The sequence below is a fragment of the Kryptolebias marmoratus genome, linkage group LG6, assembly GCF_001649575.2.
Source record: "Kryptolebias marmoratus isolate JLee-2015 linkage group LG6, ASM164957v2, whole genome shotgun sequence".
NCBI lineage: Eukaryota > Metazoa > Chordata > Actinopteri > Cyprinodontiformes > Rivulidae > Kryptolebias > Kryptolebias marmoratus.
Window position 1 is genome coordinate 10656398 of NC_051435.1, and position 25623 is coordinate 10682020.

At 38.4% G+C, this 25623-nt stretch overlaps 1 protein-coding gene across 6 annotated transcripts in view; it reads left to right on the plus strand.

The window, feature by feature from the left end:
- tanc1b (tetratricopeptide repeat, ankyrin repeat and coiled-coil containing 1b) overlaps positions 1 to 25623 on the plus strand; it is a 91060-nt gene that overhangs the window by 34482 nt on the left and 30955 nt on the right. For 4 of the 6 annotated variants that reach the window (XM_017424457.3, XM_017424456.3, XM_017424458.3 and 1 more), the window contains exons 4-7: positions 3632 to 3736; positions 17276 to 17409; positions 19564 to 19753; positions 22482 to 22814. In XM_017424457.3, the coding sequence (XP_017279946.1) occupies positions 3632 to 3736; positions 17276 to 17409; positions 19564 to 19753; positions 22482 to 22814 (762 nt within the window). Of the gene's footprint in view, positions 1 to 3378; positions 3522 to 3631; positions 3737 to 17275; positions 17410 to 17505; positions 17647 to 19563; positions 19754 to 22481; positions 22815 to 25623 lie in introns of those variants that run through there. The other 2 variants (XM_025007695.2, XM_017424459.3) reach the window with 2 other exon arrangements.

Below are 25623 nucleotides of genomic sequence, written 5' to 3' on the forward strand. Positions count from 1 at the left end.
TGATTTAAAGCTTTCCACATCTATTGACAGTAGCGGGAACATTCATCAAGTAACAAAGGTTTCCATGTTTGTCTTGCAGTATTCAGAGTGCCAGTCTCTTCTTACATTTTCCGCCCGATTATTTTAATTTTCCCCCTTTTGATTTGAAGCTCTTTACAACATTTCTGAGCATAAAGATGAGTGCTGTGAGGCAGCTTTCATTCTTCTTGGCTACACAAAGAGTACACACTGCCTCATTGATGAGTTGAAATGTGAAGAAGTCAGAGTCCATGCTGAAGAATGTTGGGAAAGCTCCTTGATCACTTCCTAACCATGAACAATCCTCTCTTTCTCCGGGTTGGACTGGACTTTGTAAGTTGTTGTTGAGTGGTATTCAGCTGCTTGGTATGTATACGCATGTGTGCATGTGCCTGTTGACTGATAGCCTGCTGGTTATGGATGCCTGACTCTGAATATTTGAGCCCTCTGCAGTCACAACACACCTTGCTGCTTTACCCCAGAGAGATTCTTTTCCCATTTTATTTTCTTCTCTAATCCATCTTCTTCACTGCTCTCTGTTTACTTGCTTTTCATCCTGTTTGTTAAACAAGCATTTCCATACACTACATCCAAATTACAATGGTTGTATGCCAAATGTTTTATATTTTGTTGTTTTCCTTCAGCATTGCTGACCAAAAGCTGCTCCTATTTATTTATTTTTTACTTTTTATTTCTTTTTAGGTTGAATGTACTTTTGAATCGGTCTGTCTGCTTTTTTTTTTCTTGATCTTGTTAACATTTTTACCCTTTTTCGTCTTTGAAGAACATCAAAACAAAACCATTCTGTCTGAAGTATGCTCATAATAAGTCAGGCATTAAGTAGAGAATGAACTTATGCCGTTTGAATTGAATGCAGATTAGATTGGATGTGGATATATGATCAAGTTTAAGTTTGTCCTTGAGTAAAAAAACAAAATAAAATAATTTTTTCCATGTCATCATTTCCTTTATGTATCCTTCTACATTTATATAATTTACAATTAAGACAATTGTCCTGTACTTAAAACGTATTTGTTAATTTATGTGCATATAAATAGATTTACCGTCTAGATTTTGCAGCCAAAGTGTGATGAATAGAAGGATGGGTCTTATTTCTGTCCTTCAGGGGTCATATATCTGATGCTTCCATTTCTGCGACCTTTTCATGCCTGTTATGAGCTGCAATTGCTTATTCGTCAGTGCCTCCGTTTAAAAGGGCAAAGTGGTAATGGCACCCTGTTAAATTTTGAAATGAGATTTTGAATGAAGTAGGAAGTCCTCTGAGCCTTGTCTGGCACTTAGATATCAAAGTCCTGGCTGAAGACCTTTTTACCTTTTTTTTTTTTTTTTTTTTCTCTGCGTTATTAAGCTTTAGCCCAGAATTACCCCGAATAACCAGCCACATGTTTGTTATTAAATGTGTGAATCTTATTTTCAGTTTACCTAAACTGGATATGAACTTCAGCAGATGGTTTATGTCAGGGTTTTGATTTATTTAACCTGCTAAGAAAAAATCACACCGGAGAGGCTTGTTGTCTTTTTGTGAAGGCCTTCGCAAAGAGGAGAGATTCCACAACAGCTCCTAATGGCGTGCTGTCCAGGAAGTTCTGCCCCTCCACTTGGGCTTTCTCTTTATTTAAAGGAAGAAGAAATNCAGTTCTGATCATAGCAAAAACACATAACACATCACTGTTTGGGAGAGCCAGATGGTGTGGCGCCCGCCGTCTGACCTTGGTCTCTCACGTAGGCAATGTTCCACATGAGCACAAAAGCTGATAATGTAAAAACCCTAATAGTTTAGATTAGTCAAACTATGCCCCATGTCGTTTTAAATGAAATACAGGCAGCAAAACATTCCAGACAGCTTACTTTTTATACAAGATATTTACCTGCACTAAGTGTGTCTCACAAACAGCCCACTCTGTCTCTGTAGTCCCTCTTTAATTGGAGACATGTGACTCCTGGGTAATAGTTTGTGCCTGACCATCAAAAGATGAATGGACTCAGGACTCACTTTGGCTTTGTTTGTCAAATAACAGGCTGTACTGGATGAGATACTTTTATTCTTTAATGCTTCCATTTACACAAACCAAAGAATCTGCAACGCGATGGAAAGATTTTCCCTACACTGTCATTTTCTTTCCTTTTTCTACATCTTAAAGCTTCTTTCTTTTGCCCTTTTCTGACAGACGCGTGCATTCGGCTTTAGGCTTTGAGATGTGAAGCAAACTTTAAGTCCCAGTTTTCAGAAAAAAAGAGCTTCTGAAGTATCAAAACAGCTGTTCCTTTCTATGGATTTCAGCTTACATATCCATAGATGGCACTGTGCATCAAGCAGCATTGGTTTAAGATTGCCCCTTCATTCTGATTCACAAGATCATTTTGGAGTTGGAGTGGCTGGTTAACAAATGTGATAATAGGGAATGATGGTCTCCTTTCACCCTTTCATGCTATAACTCATAACTCGGGTTTCATATCCAGAATGATAAGAGGACTCTGGAGGAAAAGGAGGGCTGGTTACAGGAGTTCAAGGCTGGAGCAGTAGAAAGCAGCCTCGTTTTTTTTTTTTTTAATGGGTCTAAATCATACAGGCATCTCCTGTTTCTAGGTTATTTTCTGCTGCTTAATGTTTGCTCCTGTGTTTGGACTCTGGAATTTATATTTTCCACAGGGAAATGTTGGCTCCAAGTAAAGAACCTAAAAGGCAAACAGCTAGTTGCCAGAGCAATGGTTTGTGTTTCATGGTTTAATATTTAGACTAGTGTCCTTCTTGGATCTTGCTGTACAAACAATTATATTGCTTTTAAGAATAGATTTGTTTTTTTTCTGCCACTCCACAGAACTGCCTTATTTTTAATCCTTGCAGGGTTGATTAAAAGGCTGTTTTATCAAGCACAACAGGGACCAGTTTTTCCTCACTTTAATGCAGAAATTTAGCAGAAGTGGCTGCGTCTCAGGGATGAACAAGCAAAGATTTTCTAATCCTGTCACAATGTAAGCAGAGGGAACAAAGCAGCAACCCTCACTAAACACAAGGGCATTTCTTGGAGCACATTAAACTGTCCCAGATATGTAGTCTGACTTACATCAGCACACCTGGACCTTAATCTATCCACATGATGTAACTGTTTCTGCAGAAAATAGGACATGCTTTCAGGAGGCAGTGGGCAGATAGATGAACATCTACGCACACTGTCAGTAAATTAGCTATTTTGCATCTCCCACAATGCATATGCGTGTCTGAGCACTCATTTTTAGTTCAGTAAGAGGCTAATTGTTGTGGTTTCCTGCTGTAGTTTACATTCCCACAGCCAGCGAGCACTGTTTTACTGGAAGTCTCCTGCCATGCAGACAGTATTCAGGGTTGTCAGGCAGAGCCAAGCTGCTATCGCTGTAGACAGCGTGTGAGTGAGTTTTATTTGAGCTCTGAGGTGCAGCCAAGCCTGTCTAACTAAGACACCACCGAGTCTCATCTCTCGTCCCATCTGGAATGCATTAATCCTGTGAGAACTCTCTCGGTCTACCTCATCCTCTCTTGTTTTGCGAGTGTCTCTGTCGGACGCCCAGTCTCATTCGTCCTTTTGTTTTTTGTTTTTTTTGTCGTTGCTGGCAGGTCCGATCAGGAAGCCCAAATATGTAGAGAGTCCTCGTGTTCCTTCTGATGCCATCATGTCAGCTCTGAGAAAGGTGTCCGACAACAAGGATTCATCCAACAATGGTAAGTTTTGCTCAAGGTTTGTTTTCCTAGTTCACTGTTTGTATTAAAAGAAAATGTAACTTTTATGAGCTTAAATCTATTTTGATGCTCACAGGTTTTGAATCAGGATTTTAACATTTAAAGGTTGAATTTGTTCCTGCATGAGTTAAAACAAGTACATTTGAGCCTTCTTCCCTCAAGTAGCCTCTTATACAAACACATAATAGTGCTGTGTTTACTCAAAACCGTGTGTTTAGATTACAAAGAAGTCAGTTTTCCACTGTGTATGGAAGCACTGTGTGACCGAGACACTGACTTTTCATCACGAGAACCCAGTGAAAAGAAGAGCTTCAGTTTTCTCAGAAACGCTACATATTTGGTTTCTTGAGGTTTCACTTTTCTGCAAGGTGTGCAGATAGCATTATTGCCACCTATTTTCTCTTGTTTTGGGCATTGGGTTTTTGTGTGCATGGGTAATGTTCCACTAAGTACTCTGTTTTGATTTCCAGCAGAGCAGGGCAGGCTCAAATTCCTCCCACAGGCTTAAGTGGAGATGTAGAACACGTTATCTTTAGCAAAAAGGCACTGCAGGAAGAGTGCCCTCTGACTGTACACGGCTCGTATACACAAACCACAGCAACCCACTGTTGACGGAGACATACCAAGGCACGAAGGTGCGCCTGACATTCAGCTGATACCCAGCTCAGAGCAGCAGATAGTGGACACCTAATACAAGTTATCTTACGACAGCTGATGTAGTCAGCAAATAAACTAATGACTGACCTGGTTTTAATTTTTTAACAGAACGTTTCAAAGTGGGAGATTATACATTTCTGGAGTGTGCATATTATGTCCAGTCCTGGTCCTGGGGGGCCACTATCCTGCATGTTTTAGGTGTTTCTCTGCTTTGACAGACCTGGTTTGAATGACGGAGTGATTAACAGGTTTCTGCAGAACTGAAGAGCAGGGAAACAACTGAAACATGCAGGTTAATGGCCGTCCAGGACAAGGACTGGACGCTGCTAGTGCAACATGTTCCAGTCAATATCTTCAAAGTCCAACTAAGTCAACTCCTTTCCATTATTCCCAATTCTCCTATCCTCCCCCAGCAAAAGAGACATTCCTCTGTTCATTCACAGGCTACTGCTGTCTTAGTATCTGGCTCATCTAATTTACCCAACATTAACCTAATTATTTTAGTAGATGGGAACAGCACATATTGTTAAATATCTGACTATTTTTCATCAAAATAAGGTGTTACAAACCAACCCTAAAACACAAACTGTAACTAAAGTGACTCTTTAAAGTAAAACGAATCAAGTAATATATGCAGACTGACTTAAAAAGTGAAGTAGACAGTTTATAAAGTTATAATACATACCAGACACCCTTATAGACAAAAGTTACCTCTGTTAAATAAACACAGGAACTTTATCAGTTAAAAAATGCAAACAAGACAATGACTGATGGCAGCAGACAGCAGTGACAGGTGGCTGCAGACAGCAACAGAACCTAACACTGAATTTCAGTGTTTACACAGCTGAGTGCAATTTCTTTAAATGGGCTTTAAATAAGCTATAATTGTGCATATTTCCAGAAGTTAAAGTAAGTTCCAGTCTAGAGCAGAAATCCTCACCTCCGCCCTGTTTATCGCTTCACAGAACGGTGACAAAATATGTTCAAGGTAGCCTCAGTTTAACAAACTCATTTTTCTTTTTTTTCAGAAGGTTCCTGTTTATTCAGTGATGAGATATTCAAAAAATATTCAGTCCTTTTTTTGGCATCTTGATTGTCTAGTTCCTTTTTGCAAATCGAATCAAATTTCTAGATTTTATTTACAAAAAAGGTTGTATAAAAAAAGCCAAATCATTCAGATTATTTTTCCTTTGGTGCTCCAATTTTAACTCCTCTTTATATGATCACCTTTTGTATTATAGTAGTATAAGTTTAAACACTTAAAGTATATCTAAAACTTTTGTTTTAATTTTTACTGAGTAACTGATAGCACACTGATGTAGAAAAAAAATCTTGAAAATAATAAATTTACTGTGAAATATATAATAAAATATAAATTATATTGAAGAGAAATGCTGCTTTTCCCCATAAACGCAAAGGCACAGAGAAAAATTAGAAATGTAATTTTGCGTTGTGATATTTTTTAGACCTCTTCTTGTTATAAGAAATGTCTCAGCAGTCTCTGGATCTGTACTCTGCCTAAATGAGTAAATCTTCATCAGACGTAACTCTGGTAATGATGGTGAAGTTTAATTTCAGGCATTTAAGTTTGATTCTATTCTCGTGACGTGGTTCGTATATTTTCTCAAATATTGACTTGGTTTTTGAAGATTTGGAAAAAATAAATATAGTTTTAGGGTCAGACAGCAGCTTTTAGCTTTTTATTGCTGCTGTGTTCTGTTCTTCCATAAACTCAGCAGACGAGCCAGGGCATCAGCCTGAAGAAACATTCATTTTCTCACAGCCATTGTTGGCAGGTAAACGAACTTTACTGCAATTAAACAGCAGGGAACGAGCCAACATGCTCAACCAATTAGGTTTAATTAGGGACTTTTATAGATTTCAACCACTGAATACTAACTAATAGTTCAGTTGTAGTCGAATGAAGTGGAATGCTCAGCTGACAGTTTTTTGAGCCACACATGCTTTCTTTCATGTGGACAGATTCACACATAAAGCAGCAGTCAGAAGTATGGAATCACATATAAGTAGGTATTTTTTTTTATTTAGAATAGATTCTACAAATTAAGGCAGTGCTAGATGTTCAAGCTATTATGGAAGTAATATGAAATAGGCACTCTTTTCTTTGACTGCAGCTTCATGGGGTAATTACTTGGAATGGTTTTCCAACAATCTACCCTCTTTAGGGTATGTTGATATGTCGACTTCTCTTTTGTCACTTTGCTGTCCCTGTCAGGTAGGTTTAGGTCTGGTGAAGCTACATCATGTGGCTCTTGATAATGATCTAAGAGTGTCTTAGATTAATATCCTCTTGAAAAACACAAATAAGTGCATGGATTCTTAATATAATGTCCATCTCCTTAATGCTTTGTGGTGGAAAGTATAAAAAAAATTAGAAAATCCTGCGCTTTAATCTGCGATTGATGGTTAGTTTCTGGTAATAACAACTAACTATCAGTGCATATTTATATCAGTTTGTATTTAAAGTGTCACCATTTAATGTGTTTGTGATTGAAATTAGGATCCTATAGTTGAGTTTGGTTTAAAACCACTGCAACAACCATTCCAGTGCTTTTGTGCAACACTCAAAACCGTTGCATTGATCAAGGACAAGTCCAGGGTTAGTTTTTCACCAAAGAGTGCATCGTTCAGCTTGTGTCTTGTCCTTGTTCAGGGAGGGTAAATGATGCGAGCTTTGTCTCAGAAATGTTGAGACAATATGAAATGGTTGTCTGACATTGCTGATTTAGCAACAAGGTCGACGTCAGCAAAGAAAGTTGATCGGGTGCCAGATGAAGCCGGGTTGGAACGTCTTCCAGCACAAGAGCTGTGTGACATTTAGGATACAGATTTATAGAGGATTTTCTTGAGGCTGCTGAAGAATGCTGTTTTTGAATGTCAAAAAAAAAAAAAAAGTTCCACATCCTTTGTCAGTGACTTATTTGTAGCTGGCGCTTTTTGTTGAATTTCAAGCTGGGGAAATTCTTATTTTTATTAAATATGATTTTTTTTTTTACATCATACTTGTTTTGTTCTTGTATTTTATTTGGTTATGAAATGAATAAAAGTTTGCACGTGGACTCCATTTGTTCCTCTAGACTGGATTTTCAGCTTTGTCATGCTTTGTGCTGTGGACAAACAGAATGAACCGAAGGCTAATAAAGGAATCATGATGTTGACCCAGAGTTGAGTCTTTCCACATGAGACTATCTATGAGGACAGATTGGATGTCTTCTGCCCAGCTATAAGTGCAGAGTGTATTTTTATGTTGACAAAAGCTTTTATCTGTGTTTATGGGTGTGTGTGTGTTTGCAACAGGCGGCCAGTAGTCGAGTGGATAAAATTGTTTCAGCTGTCTTCGAGCCCTGTCTCTGTCAATCATGGCAGAATCAGACGTGCTGTCCTCTCTCACAATTGTCTTTTTCCAAATTCTCCATTTTACATCTGAGGTGATGTCTGAGTGACACGACTGTTTTGTCTGTTTGTGGCTAAAAACACTGATTAAAACATTTAGTCATTAATCTGTGAGCTTGCACCAACTGAACCAGCAGGTTATGGTGTTACTTTTATTTTAAAAAGTAAATTTGTTGCTATTAATCTCAAAAATGCATCTTCTATCCTGCACAATGCATGTTGCCTATTTACTATTTACATGTCACGATGCCCGAGTAACATAATTTTATGTCGCGGTTCATGATGAAATTGAGACATAAAATATAAAGTTAAAGCTTGACGCTTGCTCATTAAACAACCTATATGCAGACTTTATTATCTGCAAGTTATAAATATAGTAACCAAATTGTTTAATTGAGGCAATTGAGATGATATATTTTGTCAGCCTTTGTTCACAATTTACCAATTGGAGAAAAAGAAAAACAGACACATTTTATTTTTTGTCATTGCAAAAAAAAAAAAAAAGGTAGTGATGTCTGTTCACAGATCAGGCTCTAATTTTTCTTTAAAATCAGCAAGAAAAGGATGAAACTTTTTGTTGTTCATTTTTATTACTTTGACAAAATTTAATTGTAAAGTTATATTATCTGCAAAACCCTTAAAGGAGAACCACTCCTTCTCTTCCTTTTTTAATTTGAAGATGTTTTTATTTATTTATTTCTGTATTTTATCTTTGCATTTTCTTCATCTATTTGACAAGAAATGGAAAAAGTTGGTATTTCAGTCCTTGATGCAATGAGCCGTGGTTCTCTGATGGTTAAATAAATCCCATTTTGTGGTTGTTGTTACAACATTTATAACTGCTGGATGTCAGTGTCAAGCAGAGATATAAGTCAGTAGTAAAAACCACCAGAATCCCATCCGTTGCCCCAAACCTCATTTTCTTTGCACCTATTGGATTGTCAGTAACTTACTCTGTATCTGTAGGTGCTGTAAGGGACTTTTATGGTATTACTAAATGTGCAATAAGAGATCTTAACGGACTTTTGGGGTGAGATCTGGGAGCACGTCACCTTGTAGGGCTGACCTGAAATGGGGGAGCAGGATGCATGTTCTCATTGAGGGTTCATTAAAGAGTCCCCAGAGTTGGTGGTAATGAAACTCCAGCTTCTAATGAGCACCGGCTGGATTGATTTCTTGGCAGGAGAGAGCTCAGACAGTTCTGTGGAGCCCGTCTGCTCAAGGTGTCTCTCCTCCAACCCCCCCTCCTCTTCTCTTCCTTCGTCTTCATTCCTGCAGCACTGAACCACATGGCTCCTATTTCACACCTGCTCATAAACTTCCTCCGGCAGCAGATAACAATGTTGTTTTGTTATTCCTTCCATTTGCAGTATGGTTACTGGAATAACAAAGTGGTTCCAGCTACATTCCTGGTTTTCTGTAACTCCAGGGCAGTGTGAGATGGAGAGAACAAACCGGGCACTCTATCTAGGACAGTGTGCTGTTCTTCTTTAGACTGCTCTTATTTAATATCAGCCTCGCATTTGGTTAAATGCAACTATTTGACATTATGTGCTCTGAAAAAAATGCAGTTGGCCTTTTGTCTCAGTTTTATTGTCTGCAGCAGAATCATTAATCATGTAATTTTCATTATTAAGTCTGAAAATGATTCATAAAATGTCAAGTGCTGGATTAATGTTTCTCTGCTCTCACATATGAAGTCATTGTGTTGGGTGAAGTTCTTTCAGTTGGTACCAATTAAAAAAGTAGGCTAATCACAATGAGGGAAGTTGATGAGCACCTTGAGAGCAATTCTTCTAATCATTTTTCACCCCATTCAGTTTTGGATAGTATTCTTCTTTCCATTGTGTAATTGTTTGAGGTTTATCAGATTAGACACTTTTCAAATCAAGTTTCTTTCCTTCTCAATTGTTTTTGGAGGTTAGAAGGATTCGATTTTGTTCATTGGTTCATTTACTAAGCCTGCGTGGTTCGTCCATCCTAACGACTGCTTTCTATGTACAGTATTTAGTTCCAATCTAAATACTGTATTTAATTTTATCTTTACATTGAACAAAACTTCTGTAGTTTTGATGAAGGAAATTAAAGAAAGTTGTTATTGCACTTGTGTGCAAATCTGAAATGAATGTAAATATTTAACCTGGAATTACTTGATCACTGCAGAAGTCTATACAAGTGCATGTTGTAGCTGGTCTTAATGAAAATATATGGGAGTAGATTACTGTCCTTATTAAAAGTAAATTTTCGTTTCCATGCTCAGGTTTTGCTCAACTCTTCCTCAAAACTCAGTCATAACACAAAAAACTGTGCTTGAATACGAAAAATTGCAGATTATCTGTTGTTTGAACAGATGTACTTTGCTCCTTAGCTGTTAATTTTTGTTGTTGTTGTTCTCAAGCTTTTTCTTTGCAAATGTGACAGAAGTTTTATGAAGGAAGTGCTTCTTTTAAACGGAAAATCCTGGCAACAGTCTGAAACAATTTTCAAAGTTACATGTTGGTGTTTTTTATCCACATCCAGACAGATGTTTTATGAGCCTGTGATATATACAGAAGTTAGCAGAGGGTGGACTTTATTAAAAAGGCTCCAACTCCTCCAGATCTACTGAATTTATTTTACTCTCTGGACCCCGGAGTGTTATTCACCCTGTCATTGGATGGTTTTAGATTTGCGTACTTCTTTATCAAAACTTCTGGAAACAGTCTCTGCTTTTGCTTTTCAACAATTCTTCCAGCCTAATCAGGATCATCCTAACCCCTAATATGAAAATTTGTTTTGTTTTTGAAAAAAGAAATCCTTGAATACAAAGAGATAATGCTGCTTTGAACTCAGAAAACACTTCATTACAAAAATCTGTTTTATATAAACAGAAAATTAAAAAAGGGCTCTAAAATATGAAAAGTCCTATTTTGACAGGCTAATAATGTCCAGCACTATGTCCGAAACATCGACTGAACTGATAAAGGGTAATCGATGACACGTTAAAGGAAATTAATGTCTAATAAGGCTGTAGATGATATCATCTTAATAGAGCAATAGATCTTAACAGCAGTGTAAACATGTTTGAGAAATCTGGAAGAAAATCAGAAAAGAAGATATTGTCCATCTGCCACCTGTAGCTGGACATTTTAGTAAAACACAAATAAGACTGCCTGATGTTTAGACTGATTGACATTTTCTTTTTCTAAAAAAAAGAAAATGTGAAATAAAAAAAAACCCATTATGGATACTGCTACTTGCTGTATGAGCCAAATGTAGTTAAAGTTTTACTGCCACTCATATTGATGATGCTTATAATGCTTTGGCTGTTACAGAAAGGATAGATGAATATATAGGCATGCATAAAATAAATCGGTCCCGGGGTTATCCACGCCACTGTCCTCATAAATCACACAAGCTGAGCATTTCGCTTCTTTTAAGAAGTGGTTGACGAGGAAAAGCCCAAAGTGTGGTATTAATAAAGTGCTCTAAGCTAAACTGTCAATGCACTGGCTGTGATTGCATGAAAACAGAAAACTAAATGCAAAGGTTTGTGTCGAGCTGTGTGCAGGGTATTGATTTTGTTCTTAGACCACTGGCTGTTATTTATGTGGCCCATGAGCTTAAGGTTTGTTTGTCTTGAAAGTGCTGTGTGTGTGTGTGTGTGTGTGTGTGTTATCGTATCATATCAGGCTTTTTGTCAGTTGTTATATTACCATGTCAGGTCTGCAGCACGTCCTGGATCACTGATCAGTCCGCAGAGGATGGTAGGTTTGAGATGTTTTCAACAGCTAGTGATAAAGTGGATTTTTAGGGTGCAATAATAAAGAGCTGAATATGATTTAGTTCATTTAAATTTTATCAATTTAAATTTTTATTAAACATTGGTCTTGCAGCAATAGACAATTCATAGACGTACTGTTTGTGATGATCTTGACCACCAGATTCAAATCCCATGTCTTGTTACCCGTTCACCCAGTTTCAGAGCGTCCACTTGCTCCTTGAGTTGTTGGGTTCTGGGCTGAGGAACTCTCCTATGAAATGCATCACCATTTCACTAAGCAAATACATCATCAAATTTATTTGCCACATCATGTCATATACATTTTTACACCAACATTAGCATGTAAAATCACAATAAACGGTCAGTGCAGCCCCTTTTTAATTCAAATGTTTTACCTATTAAGATGTAGTACAACAAATCTAGTTCCATTAAGCCTTAAAATGAGGTGAATACAGATTACACTGTGTAATTATTTTTTTTTGACAAAGCCTAAGCCAAGATATGAAGGTTGAGTGAGCAGAAACATTTCTCAAAAAATGTTCGTTTATAGAAGTTTTTGTTTGTTTGTTAATTAAAATTCTGTGATTAAATGTATTCCAGTTGTTGGTGTTGAAGTTATCTTCAGTGTGTTAAAGGATAAACGTGTTCTAACGAAGCTGAGTTACTTTCTGTTACTACTACTTCCTGTGTAAATAGGAAGAAGGAGCATCATGCTGCATCTCACAAACTGTTGTCTTTGGTTTTTAAAGATGGCGGTGGAGCCATTTTTAGTACGTTCAAAGCTGGAAAAGATGTTGCTGTTTTCTTATTTTGGTGAGTTATCTTGAGCAAGATCTGCAAAATATACTAATGAACTTTGATGGCTTTGGTATTTTTGTGTTGAACTATTTAGAAATTTCAGTTTGAACAGCACCTCGCTGCCATTTAACGACCAAATTTTTCTTTTACCTTACTTTCCGTCTTAGAGCCCACTGGGACACCCCGACCTTTTTTCTAAGTGGTAGTGCCAAAGGAAGGGTTAGGCCTAGATTTAATTGCATATGTAGAGCTGTAGCTTGAGCAGCTTATTTATTCATGTATTCAGTAGTGATTCTTTTTTTTTTTTTCTTTTTGGTTTGCTTAATATTAGCAATGCAAATTGCATGAGCCAGTCCTCATGGAAAGAAAAAATAGGGATTATAATTCCTCAGTTGGAACTAAATTATCTTTTCTTTAAAAAAAAATACACAAACTGGCCACAATTCAAACTGAGTGATAGATGAATAGCAGCATCTTTTAACGTTTTCATCATTGCCTTTTTATGATGATGTCCTTGTGTTAGCTAGACTACACCTATGTTAATATTTCACATAATATTTATAACAGGAAATTAAAAAATACATCTAAATTTACCTGTATATCATGCAACAAGATCATACAGAAACTCTTAATTAACAAACCAATTAAGCTTCTGCATTTTAAGAGTACAAACACAGTTCTGTAATTATGGCAAAACATTAATTCACTGATCTCTACAAACAATGTATTTTATGAAAGAAAAGATTTTGCACAACACGCTTCGTACTTCTCCTTAATTGAAAATATGAACCTTTTTGAAAGGATGTTAATTTCAGTGTTCATTCTGAATCGTTTCTAAGCATTACCTTGACAGATTAATTCATGGTAAAAGAAAAGAAAAACACTTTTTTACTCTGTCCTTGGGTACAAATGTGGAGTGTATATAAGGTGTTCTTTGGAAAGACTATATTCTTCTCTCCTTTCTGTTGCAATCTGTGAGTTCATGAAGCATAAATAAGGTCATAGTCCACTTCAGATTTTCGAGACACCACCAGCATGTGAGCAGAGTTCAATTGATGTTGCTCTCTGTCAATCTTTTTTTCTACACCTGAAGATATTAGTAGCTGAAGACTTATATAACATGTTTAGATTATTGTGGCTTACATTAAACAGGACTATCTTTGCAGCTTTTTAGACTCTCCCTTTAATAATCTAAACAAGCACCACAAGATTCCTTATAAAAATTAGATTTCTAGACATGAACCCTCTGCTGCAGTAGGTGTGCAGTGGAGAAAAGACTATTCACAAGCAGCATGGATTTTTTTTACTTGTCTGTAACTATATGAGGAACAAAAAAATCTTAGTTTATGTAATAGAAAGCCTCAAGGTTTAGGGAATTATTGCAGTAGATTTTTTTTTCCAGGCCTTCTTATTAATATTTTTTTTAATAAAGAAGACATGGTGCAATTTAGGTTTAAGGCAGGAAAAAGGAAAACAATGCAACCAAGCAGGCATTTGTCTAAGAGAAGTGGAAATGTTCTGTAGAGCCTCAAGTTATGGATATATTCATGTGTAGAACTTCAAACATGGAGGTGGTCTCATGCAGTATTCTTTTTTGAGAAGATGAATGCATCAGCCTCCTGTGCTGACCTGTGATGTTCAGTTCAGGAGGTGAATTGTTGGTGTAGTGTATTTTTTGACTACACTGATCATAGCATCACCATCATGATGGCAACACCATTTGTTTGCTTTCAAAAGTTGACTAAAAACCTTTGCTCTTTTTGATTTGTGACTTAATGAGACGTATTTCACCTGTCAGAATGAATACATTCATGCAATAAAACGATCAGAACTTTCATTATTTATTTATTTATTTTAAATTTTCATTAAAATAGGGGATCGGATGTTTGAAATCTAGACACTAGTTTGAAAAAAAATTACAAAATCTCAGGGGGGGTTGCTCAATCAGCATGGTCAAACAGGAATGAATGAAGAAACAAAACTTTTTTTTTCTTTTTTTTTTCATTTTGGGAGGATTTCTTTGTCAAACTCTCTCAGTGTCAGCTTGGTTTCACATGGCATACGATGCTTACTAGACCAGTGAGCTCTAAAACGCTTTCATACACTGCAACGCGAGATTGTTCAAAGCTGTCATCAAAATAAAAGATGGCTACTCTGAGGGATCTCAAAGATGAAATGTAACACAAAAAGCTTATGCATGTGTGTCCAAAGATTTAACCTGTGCTGCATGCGTTTGATAAAAAAAAATAAATAAATACACACATATATAAGAAATATTGTTAAATCTTGGATGTTTTAATGGGGAGGTGCAGTATGTAGAGACATGTATCAATTCAACTCAAAACAGGCAATTAGGTTGTGGTGTTTGTCTTTAAGGTGGAAGGACTTAAATCCAGTGTGTTACAAAATGTTAAAATAAAACAACAAGGCTTGTCCTGTCATTCTGGGTGACACTGAGGCAGCTTAAGAGACACGCATTACTCCACTTCATGCTTTTGCTTCTGGTGCTGCTGCTTTCAGGTCTGATAGACTTCGTGCAAACCTTACATGACACAATTAGCCATTTATGTTGTAGAAAAATAAGATTCACTCAGAAGCTAATGAAAGGCTTCCTGAGTTGTCCTCATTAGGTGCAACAGATTGTCTCATGGTGCATATCTGTTCCCAGTTCAATGCTAGTTCGTGCTGCCCTCTAAGTACCTTCCAGTTATGACGAGACTGGTGGCGTTGTTATGTCTTACTGATAAGCTCCGTTCAAATGAGCACACTCTGACAATCTGAGGTCGGACGGATTCTACCGCTTGGATCTGTCGCATCCCGGGAATGTTCTGCTTGACACTTTTTTGTTAAAAAAAATAGTTCAAAATCAACGTGCTGAGTCCTCCTTCACGTCCAGGCTTGTAAATCCATAGAACTGATATAAAATGTATTCCGTTCTGTGTTTTTGTGTTACTTGGTAAGGTACAGATCTGCTCAGCCAGGTCAAATCTTTCCTGCGTCATTTTTCACTGCAGACAGTGACCTCTTGATTCGGGGAGGATCAGCAATGTGTCTGCAACTGCAATGGAACAAAACACACAACTTCTCTGTGAATGTCCGTGCATGTTAATTTCATTTCATTCATGAGGCGCAAGCTGTTCTCCAGTCATTGATTGTTGCTTTAATTAGGTTTGCAAGAAGCTTTTAGTATGGAAAGATTTCTTTTGGAATGATTGTAATAACCAAGGGCTACAGAGCTCAGCTCAGGTGAGCAGAGTGAAATTCACAGAGAACTGATCTTTAAATCCGCACTCCAGCTTAATAAACACGCTCCTGTCTTCATTTGTCATGAACACAATATGCAGTAAATGAGCACAGATCAAACATCTGTGATTAGCTGTATGTTATAAATTTTGTGCTGCAGTTTCAAACAACTTCTGAAAACAAAGAAGTGTGTCGGTGTGCTGCACAGACGCTGTTATTCCCTCCCACAGTTGATCATTCGCTCTGACTAATCAGCAGTCTGCATTGTTTCCTTGTCACCGTATGGTTTCAGCTTGGCTTGTTGTGAACCTCAATTACAGCACTACAAAAAAATAAATAAAATTCAGCTTTAGATGCAAGATAAAACATGATGGCGAAGCAAAAATAATCAAGTCGTATTGAACGATCATTGGCCTGTTAGGACAAAACATTTCTTTCACATTTTTTATTTGCGGATGCTGTTACTCAAGTTTGTTGTTAACAAAACTCACAATTTTTATCCGTTTAAAGAAAATGGCACCACTTTACATCCCTATTATTACCACAGCAGTTAGAAACATACAGTTTCCTGAATGGTAGTAAAGGAAGCACTAAAGTTGATTTGATTTTGTTTTAATGAAATCATTAAAATATATTATCCAACTCTTCTCATAAGTGTAGAAATATCAGTTTTGATGTATGTACATAAAAATGGTAGCTTGCTTTTATATTACAGAACTGTATTCATGTCTGGAGAAGTAATTTTTTTTTAAATTCTGTTCAGGCCTGGCAACACACGGCGTCATTGGACTTGTTTGCATTAAATCAGATTTACTGTCAACATTATTAATAACTATGAAAGACAGAGGGCAGAGGAGAAAATGAAAGAGAGGAGGAGAAGGTGCTGACAGAGAGCTGTATAATAAGCTTTTGTACCTTGCTCACTCCACGTCTTTTAACCAATAATCGAACTGTCTGCCAGCTCTGAGCTAATGCTTTGACTTCACTCAGTTCAGTCCATATTTCCATACTCAATGTAAGGATTATGATTCAGCGCCTCTTTTAAATTTAATATGTAAAAGTGCGTAAGACAGAAACTAGATTGCTACTTGCCTCTGCTTTGCTTTTGACACTCCAGCTCTCAAATAACAGTTCAAAGTTGGTGTAATGGTTCAAAATGAGGACCAAAGTTGGTTAAAGCTTTGCTGGGTCCACTCATTGGTATTCGGAGGCTCTAAGAGTGAGAGCTGTAAACAAGCAGAAAGCCCTGGAATTGGCACTCAAGGCATGTTGTAGGACACACACACACACACACACACACAGAAACACACACAGATAGCCTCTGCTTTCTTAACAATGCCAGACATTCACATGTATTCAAACACTGTCATACACACACACACGCACACGCACTGAAGCCACAGCCCCCTCCACACACTCCCCCTCTCCTGCCTTCTCTCCTCGCCCTCTACGGGTCTGCAGCACATCAGCTACTGGAGAGCGCAGCGTAGCATTTCAAAGCAGAGCCGAGGAGGGCAGGGCAGGCGGCGTGGCCCTGTGTGGCCCATCCTGTGCAGACAGGGAATCTTCCCCCCCCCCCACCCCCACCCCCAGCTAATGTTGAGCATTTCTCTCTCTCTCCCTCTTTCCCCCCCTCTCATCTCTAGAGCTGCAAGCAGAGCAACAGCCGAGCTCCTCCTCTCCTGCCACTCAGGAACTGATGACAAGGCTGGGCTTTTTACTGGGAGAAGGGATCCCGGGTACGGCACGCATACCTATGGACGACAAGAATGAAAAGAAGGTATTTGATTTTCTTCCCTCCCCTCCACCCTCCCTCCCTCCCTCACCCAGCAGCAGCTGCTGCCACTGCTGCAGCACTCAGATAGAGCGATAGAGGAGAGCTGATGAGAGGAGAGGCGAGTTGTCACAGTGAAACAGCTGAATGGATTATTTTGTTGCTACCTGATTTGTTTTCCCCCCCTGTGAGTTATGGACAGTTTAACTATTGGGACATATTTTCTTGGCACAGCAAGCAATGGTAACTGTCAGACTGTTTAATTTCAACTGTTAAATATGTTCTAAGAAAAGTAAGTGGCTATTTGAAATTGTTTGCATGCGGTTTTATTTCTCTTGTGTTTGTCTCCCTCTAACTTAAATGCTATTTAAGGAGCTCTTGAGTGTGTAACAAGAGCATCTGAGCTCAGGTCCAGAAATAGTTAGGTTAGGTCTGAGCCTCAGTTTGTTTGGCTCTACTAATTAAGCTGGGACCGTGTGAGGAGCAGAGCCCAGCATGCTGCGATTTCCTCAATCATCTCGTGTCCCGGGCATGTTTTGACACCGAACTGGCAAATCTAGGATTGTGAGAGCGGCTTAGAAAGTGTCTTATGAATCATAGTCATAATAGGAAATGAGCATGGGAGTCTAATGGTTTTGACTTTGTTTTTGTGCATGTAGGTATGTGTTCTCAGCGCTCATTATTGTCATCTGAGAGCAGTTTTTGCCTCCGTGACTCTGTTTAACAGCATGTCTTTAACTCAGCGTGCTTCAGTATTGCCTTGAAGCTCATTTTAAAACCCCAATTTGCTGTTTGACTCTTGCTGTGTTGTTGGCATACAGACAGGAGGAATGTAAAAATAAAGAATGCTACACAGTTATGTCACAAATCTACAAGTTGTTAATCAAGCTGCAAGCTAGTTAGCAATCTCCCAGTTGTCGTTTTTGTTCTTTTAACACGCACTGCATACATATTTAGACCTTCAAGCAGAAAGCTTAATCGTGAATTTAGTTGCTCTTTAAAAATTCATACTACACAGATATTCATTTTGAGATGCAGTGGTACGGTTTGAAACAGAATACCAAAGAGGTAATAACTTTAAATATTTTATAATATACACTTTTTTGAAAAACAGATGGGTTTTCTGAGCTTTTTATTGATGGTTTGATTGAGGCAAAACATGGTTTAGCTTTAGCCTTGTAAGAAATTGCTGCTTGAAAAGCAATTAAAGTATCTGCAACAAGCGAAGTGGCTGCAACGAGGATGACAAACGACACAATTCAACCCGGACATGTAGTTGCTTTTAGGGGTATTTAATGTGGAGACCTGCACATTCATTCATTCATGTAAGCAATATCTGCTGTGACCAACCCAGATCCCAGCTAAATAAATTTAACTCATACATGCTGATATATTATTAGTATTTTGTGTTTTTGTTCATAACATACATAGAACAAAGTCCCAATAATTTAAATTAGGGAAGTTTCATGTGAATGAGGCAGGAGACAGAGGATGCTGAGTAATGTTCTGGCATCGTCTCTGTAGTTTGAAGTAGTTTGGCTCGTCTCACAATGGAGCACTGACGACCTTCAGTTACATTGTATTTTGTTGAAGGCAAACGATGAAACAACAAACAAGGATTAATTTGGATTTCTTCGGTTGTCAGTTATTCCAGACAAAGATCCAGTTGTTGTACGGTTGTCAGCGAGGCTCGGTGACAATAGAAGGTTATCTATTGTGTCACAACAAAGTCGAGTCTTTTTCCCTTGTGAATTTTTTTCTTTACGCTTACTTTAGTTCCTCCAAACATATGGATATGAGGGTGCAAATTTTTTAAAACCTTGTGCTTTTTACAGTGCACATACCCTTCAGCTTGTGTGTCATGCTCACATGTGAAATGCTTGCTTGTTTCTGAAGGAATTTCTTCTATTGCTTCCACATGATTCACTTCAAATAAACTTAAGTTAAATTAGATCTTTTACTTTTTCCTTTACTGTTACTTTTTAAGCCATTCTTTCCCGTCCAAAATAAGTTATAAAATATATTTTCTGTTGTATTTAATGGTCTTCAGTTTTCCAAAAATGTAACTTCTTGCAGGGTGATAGTCTAGATGAGCTTTATTTCACATTTTGTTTACCTCCTTGGTTTGTTTGAACTCTTTTTGATCTCCGTTCTCTTCAGTGTGATCTGACCAGCCAGGGTATTAGCCCTTGCTCTACACTGACCACCAGCACGGCGTCTCCCAGCACCGACAGTCCATGTTCCACCCTCAACAGCACAGCGAGTCGACCCCCGCTCAGCCACTCCAGCCCCTGTGGGACCATCACCAGCCCCAGCTCGACGCTCGAGAGCAAAGACAGCGGGATCATAGGTGAGAATTAACCCCTTCATCAGCCTTTCATAGCAAATTATTACATTTAAAGATAAATGATTTGGGACAGTATATAGAGGTAATTAAAGGCAAATTTATGCAGCCATGTCTTGGAAAGAAGTTTTGATGTGGACTGAATCCTCAAGTTTGCAGTTTATATCTACATTTAGACTAAAGGTGGAAATAAAAGAACATCTCTCTGTAAGGCATGTCTTGAGTTATACAAGGTAATGTAAAGTGAAACTTTTTCACTTTTGAAAAAAGCCCAAACTTCTCACCATGCACCACAATCCGTTTTTCATGTTACTTCTCATGAAAAAGTCCAGCGTTTTGCTTAAAACTCTTCTTTTCAATATTTTTTTTCATCCTGGAAAGATGTTACCTCATACCTGTAGGGTGGATAACGGGTGTTGTCAGTCATTTGTCACCCTGTCGGCCTTGTTGAGACTGAATTGCACTTATATCACATGATGTTCACCTTGTATGTCAGTCAGTGGGTTTGTATAAAGCTGCTTCGGCACGATAGAGCAGCAATTTGACAGTCGCATCAGTTTGACGTTGTGCTGTAACTCCAGTAATAGCCCTTTAAGACATCTGGGGATTTACACAGGCTGACAGGAAGATGGCAAAGTCTATTGATGCATTAATTCATCCTGCTGTTTCAATTCTCAGAGCCTCGAGTGGCTTTATAAATGTCAGGATTTTATTTGGGAAAATAGGTTTTGAATATTCGGAATGAGAAGAGTCAGCAGCAGTGAGTAGAAGTTAAACCTTTTAAAAAAATTACTTCCTACATTTCAAAAATAAAGGCAACTCAAAAATGCACAATGACTTAACAGTAACAAAGATATATTTTCTACAAACTAAACGGCAAGATAGCCCTGCAGTAAATAATACTATATTACTGAAGTTAAATATAACACCACAGTTGGATTTCCAGTTCTCCAGAGTTGATATAACTGATTGCCATGAGTCAGTCATTGTGCCCCACATCCCCTAAAGCAATACCATCGCTAGCTTTTGAATAATTTATGAAAACTGTGATATAGTATCTTCCAGCTATGAGGCTTTGATGCAAATCAAAATTAATCGTTTGACGCGATGCTGCAGCGTTGGTCTACAAGTGTGAGTCCTAACCAGAAGATCTCCAGGTTTTAGGACTTATTGTAAAGTAAAATTCAAGTTGAAATGTGACGATTTCAGCTGCTTAGTTTATCATGAACCTTCTGTCCAGTCTTCACGTCTAAAACTGCATTACACGCCATGATGATACAGTAAAATATATCTAAATTGTGACTGAGATGTTATCTAACAGGAACAATGGACTTATAGCCCACAGAATAAGATACCTTATGACTTGTGATTTAATTGATTTTAAGTTAAGATTGTAGAGTCTACTCAGCTGTGAGCAAAGTGAAATTCTTGTGGACCTTCAGCAGCTCTTTCTTAGCTCAGCTACATTAGCAGCACCTGCCCAGCTAAGATAAACATGCAGAAAATGAGGGAGATGGATGCAGAAAATAGTTGAAGAAGCCAAAATTAAGAAAAAGTTTAAAGTTTAACATTGCAGACTATAACATACAATACCTCTTTACTGTTTTCTGGGTGATTTGAGTGTTTTGGGTAATATTCGGAACCGCTGGGCCACAACAGCTCATCCCCCCCGCCTGGAAAAAGTGGTTAAGGAAGGAAAAGAACAAAGCTGTGCTGCACAAGTCAGATTCCTGCCTGTGATTAATACTCCCCATTCTTTGAAGTTTTCACCCTGACTCTGGTTTGAAAAACACATTAATTTAACTTTGTACTGCATTAAAAGCAGTTTTTTTTAAATAAAAGTCACAAAACAGTTGCATAGGGTACCTAGAGAAAGACTTGAAATAGGCCATAAGTTCTGATTCGTTTTTTTTTTTCCCATCACATCAAAAGCCAAGTACACCTAGATTTGTTATTTATTTGTCAGGACCTACAGTTCAACTAAGTAATCAATTGCTTTAACCTCCTAAACGCTGATGATTTTAAATAGATGTCCAGAGGTGGGTTAGATTTAAGTGCTCGCATGAGTGACTCGAAGGGATAAACGGCACTGGAGTCACAAGGTCCAGCTTGTGTTTGTTTTATTAATGATGATGCAATGTGGCGCAGTGTAATGAAATCCAGATTAGCAGTGTGTCTGAACACAGCCAGGTGGTCGGCCAGTCGCAGCTCAGTCTGTATTAATGGTTTTCTATCTAGTTGCTTGTCAGCTCTCTACTCAGCATGGATTACTGTTAGATCGCCCCGGGAAGGATTAGTGGATTTGTTCTCATTTAAACAAAACACCTGTCTGAACTAGAAAATAATGAGTTATTTTCAGATGTAGTTATCCACTCGTGTTTTTTTGCATGCTTACTTATATTTGTACATCATCTAATTGTTGTTTTGACTCAGAATCCTTGAAAACGAGGGGAAAAAAAACATCTGAACTAATTCTTTCAACTAATTTAGCAAATCTAAGCTATAATGCTTCCAAGTTTTTAATCAGTTCAAGGAAGCTGTCACTGTAAATATAAATTGAGCTTCTGAACAATGTTGATAAAGGTGATGATGAAAATCAGTTATTCAAAGTTCCATTACAGCTAAGTTTATCACTACAGATTAAGACGGATAAAGACAAATGTCTGTATCACACCAAAATTATTGCTTTATTATTTCCTGTTTCTGTCCCTCCTTTTTTCCCCCCTCCATTTAGCCACCATCACTAGTTCTTCAGAGAATGATGACCGCAGTGGCTCCAGCCTTGAGTGGAGTAAAGATGGCAGTCTAAGAAGCAGCGGGCGCCATGGCCTGGCACAGAGTGTCCGGGCTGACACGTGCTCCCCTGTGGTGGAAGAAGACTCCAGCAGTGCCGCAACAACACCAGCTGACACCCCCAGTAGGACAGACCACCAGCAGAAGCCGCCCTACGTATCAGCGGGAACGTCGGGGCCTCCACGACTTCCAGGTCACTCGCCCGAGGGACCCAGTCAGTACCCACCGCAGTCATCGTCGCCCCTCATGATGCCGAGACCAAACTCTGTCGCTGGTAAGAACCAGGAGTTCTCTGAATCCTTTTGCCTGTTCTGCTCAAATGTTTGCCTTTATGTAAGGACATAGGACAAGTGGCGTGTGGTTTTAGTCGAGGTGAATGACAGACCCAGAAGAGCCCGAGCATTAGGAAATATACAAGTCCGAGTTGTGCTTCTCACAGCTGGGTATCAGGCCAGAAGTGTAGGATTAAGCAGCTGCTGTACATTGTGCCTCGGCTCTGACTGCCCCTGTCAGACCTGAACACAAGCCACTGCCTGGCTGATGCGTTCTGCATTCCTGCCCTTGAACCTCCCTGTTGTGGTTCAGCTCACCATCTCCACACAGCTGTCACAGTTGTTGATATAACTCAGTGCCCCCTTTTCCTTTTATGCTCCCTCCTTATTTCCCTTCCCGGGTCTCCCTTGTTCTGTCCTCCTCAGGTTTTGCAGCCGTTGCATTTGACCTTGGCCTTATTGTTGAACTGGCATTTATAAGCGATTACTTTGTGCTCTGTTGTACACCCAGGGTTCATAAAGTCAGTGACAGTTATTGGATTCTGATGTGTAGCTGACAAAGAAATCACCAACAGTGTAGTCTACAACTCTGTGTAACCACAAGGTGATGATTTTACTGCATACCTATGCTGACTCTGCATGCTCAGGGTGAGGTTTAATAGATACTTGAAATAACAACCATATAAACACAAAGGGGGTGAGTCCAGTATTTGTTTAACAGACCAGAGTGTGTGTAGTGTTAAAGGTAAAGCACTGCTTAGGGAGAACATAGATTGTCTGGAAAACAAGGTTGTATTCTCAAGGGCAATGACAAAAAAGATTTACTGTAGAAGTAGACGAGTCTCCTGACGAGGTGAAATTACACGGGGGGGGAAAGGTCAAGATGGGTCAGTTTTAGAAAAAAATTCATAAACACAAGTGGACTCAGACTGGTAGCCAAGGCAGAAACATGTCAAAGGCCAAAAACAACAGAATCTCGCATGCATTTCCTGTTTGATCACTAAAGTTTTTTTCCTGTTTCTTTTTGACAAAACTGCATCTATCATATTTATTATTTTGTGTGTCATAAACTTTAACCGCCTAGATGCACAGTGGCTCATAAAGCTAGCAGACCAGGAAATGTTTGGCAGGGAGTGTGTGCTTGTTTTTGTGTGTGGAGCCATTTTTTTTAATGGGTTGATGTCATAGTTAAGCAGCGTTGCCCTCCGGGGACCTTGACAATTCACACCTTAGATTTTACGCTGTGGGACAAAACCGTGGGAGAGGACATCAAGGACATAGTGAGATGGCTTCATTTATGATTGCAACCAGACTGTAGGTATCATGGTGTGGCAGGAATAGTGCTTCTTCTCAACTAATGCTCAAGGGAATTGTATTCAGTAGAGCGATTATGATCTATCTGACAACCCAGCTGGGGAAATGGAGAAATTGCTTTGCTGTTATAACTAGGCACAACTTTAATATGGAATTCAAAATAGATGGTGGCAGTATTTTTAGTGCAATTAAATTTTAATTTGGCCTTTTTTGTTGAGAACATATTATATTTAGATCAGTGGAGAAAATATCTAACTATCTAAACTTATCATAACTTTAAGTTATGCTTATGTTTTTGGTATCTAATTGTTAACAGTAGATCTGAGTGGATTCTAAGATGATGGTCGAAAAGAAGATAGAAAAAATCGCCTTCCTTCACATTGTGACTCGGTGATGTGGTGGGATGTGAGCGGGTATGACATTTACAGGCTGCGCTAAATGAAAATACTTCACCTCGACACTAAAAGGAGCAAATAAAATATATTTGGAGGGCAAGTAAACATCCCACTTGGAGAAAATTTCCCTGGTTTGGAGTTGCCTGAAGATGTAATTAGAAGGTCCAGTCTGTGGCACCAAAAACTAACACCAGATCACTCTCCTTAGCTTGTTTTGATCATTGACCTGACCTGGGTGCATATATGTGCAATTTTAGTAAAATACCACGGACAGTTCCCCACATTATTTTTTTTTATTTTTTTTTTGCAATGTCTTTGTGCATTGTATGGTACGACCTTGGCATGCCCCTTTAGGAATGTTCACTCCTGAAAAAATTGGCAACTGTCTTGAAGGTTTTCCACTTTTCACCTATACCCCTTCCCAGACCGACGGGCAGCAACAAAAGCTTCTTTAAGATCACCGCTGAAGCCTTCCCTGGTTGGCATTGTGCTGACACACACCTGAATGCTCCAGGTGATCAAATTGTCAAAAGCTGACATTTTTTGGATAAACAGTGAAACAAACGCAGCACCTGGCTGCTACGTACAGTACCTTCTTAATTCTCAAAGAAGTGTACAGAAGGTGGGCACTGGTGTTTATATATTTATTTATTTGTTGTTTTTTTACACACTTCTTCTACATTATGGGTTAAATTTTTGCTAAATGGATAAAAAACACAAAAAATATGTTTTTATCAACCCTTTATCAGAACAGCTTTTTACCACATGAAGGGATCTAAGCTGTATCTGTGGACTAAGATGCAAGTGGTCTTTTCTTTGGCTTCTCTCTGCTCTGACACACCCCACAGAAGTGTTTAATTTGGTGTAAATTTAATTTATTCTTTTCCCCAACCAGTATTTCCGATGAGGCCATAAATTTGTTCTTTAGAATAATTGATATCAGATTCAAAATGAAAGATGTATTTTTGTAGGACAACATTAAATATCACAGTTTAATTCAGTGCTTTTAGTTACAATTTTATAGATGTACAGTTTTGATTTTATTCAACATTTTGCAAGATTTCATGAACTATCTATTCAAATGTGAGCATTTAAAAAAGCC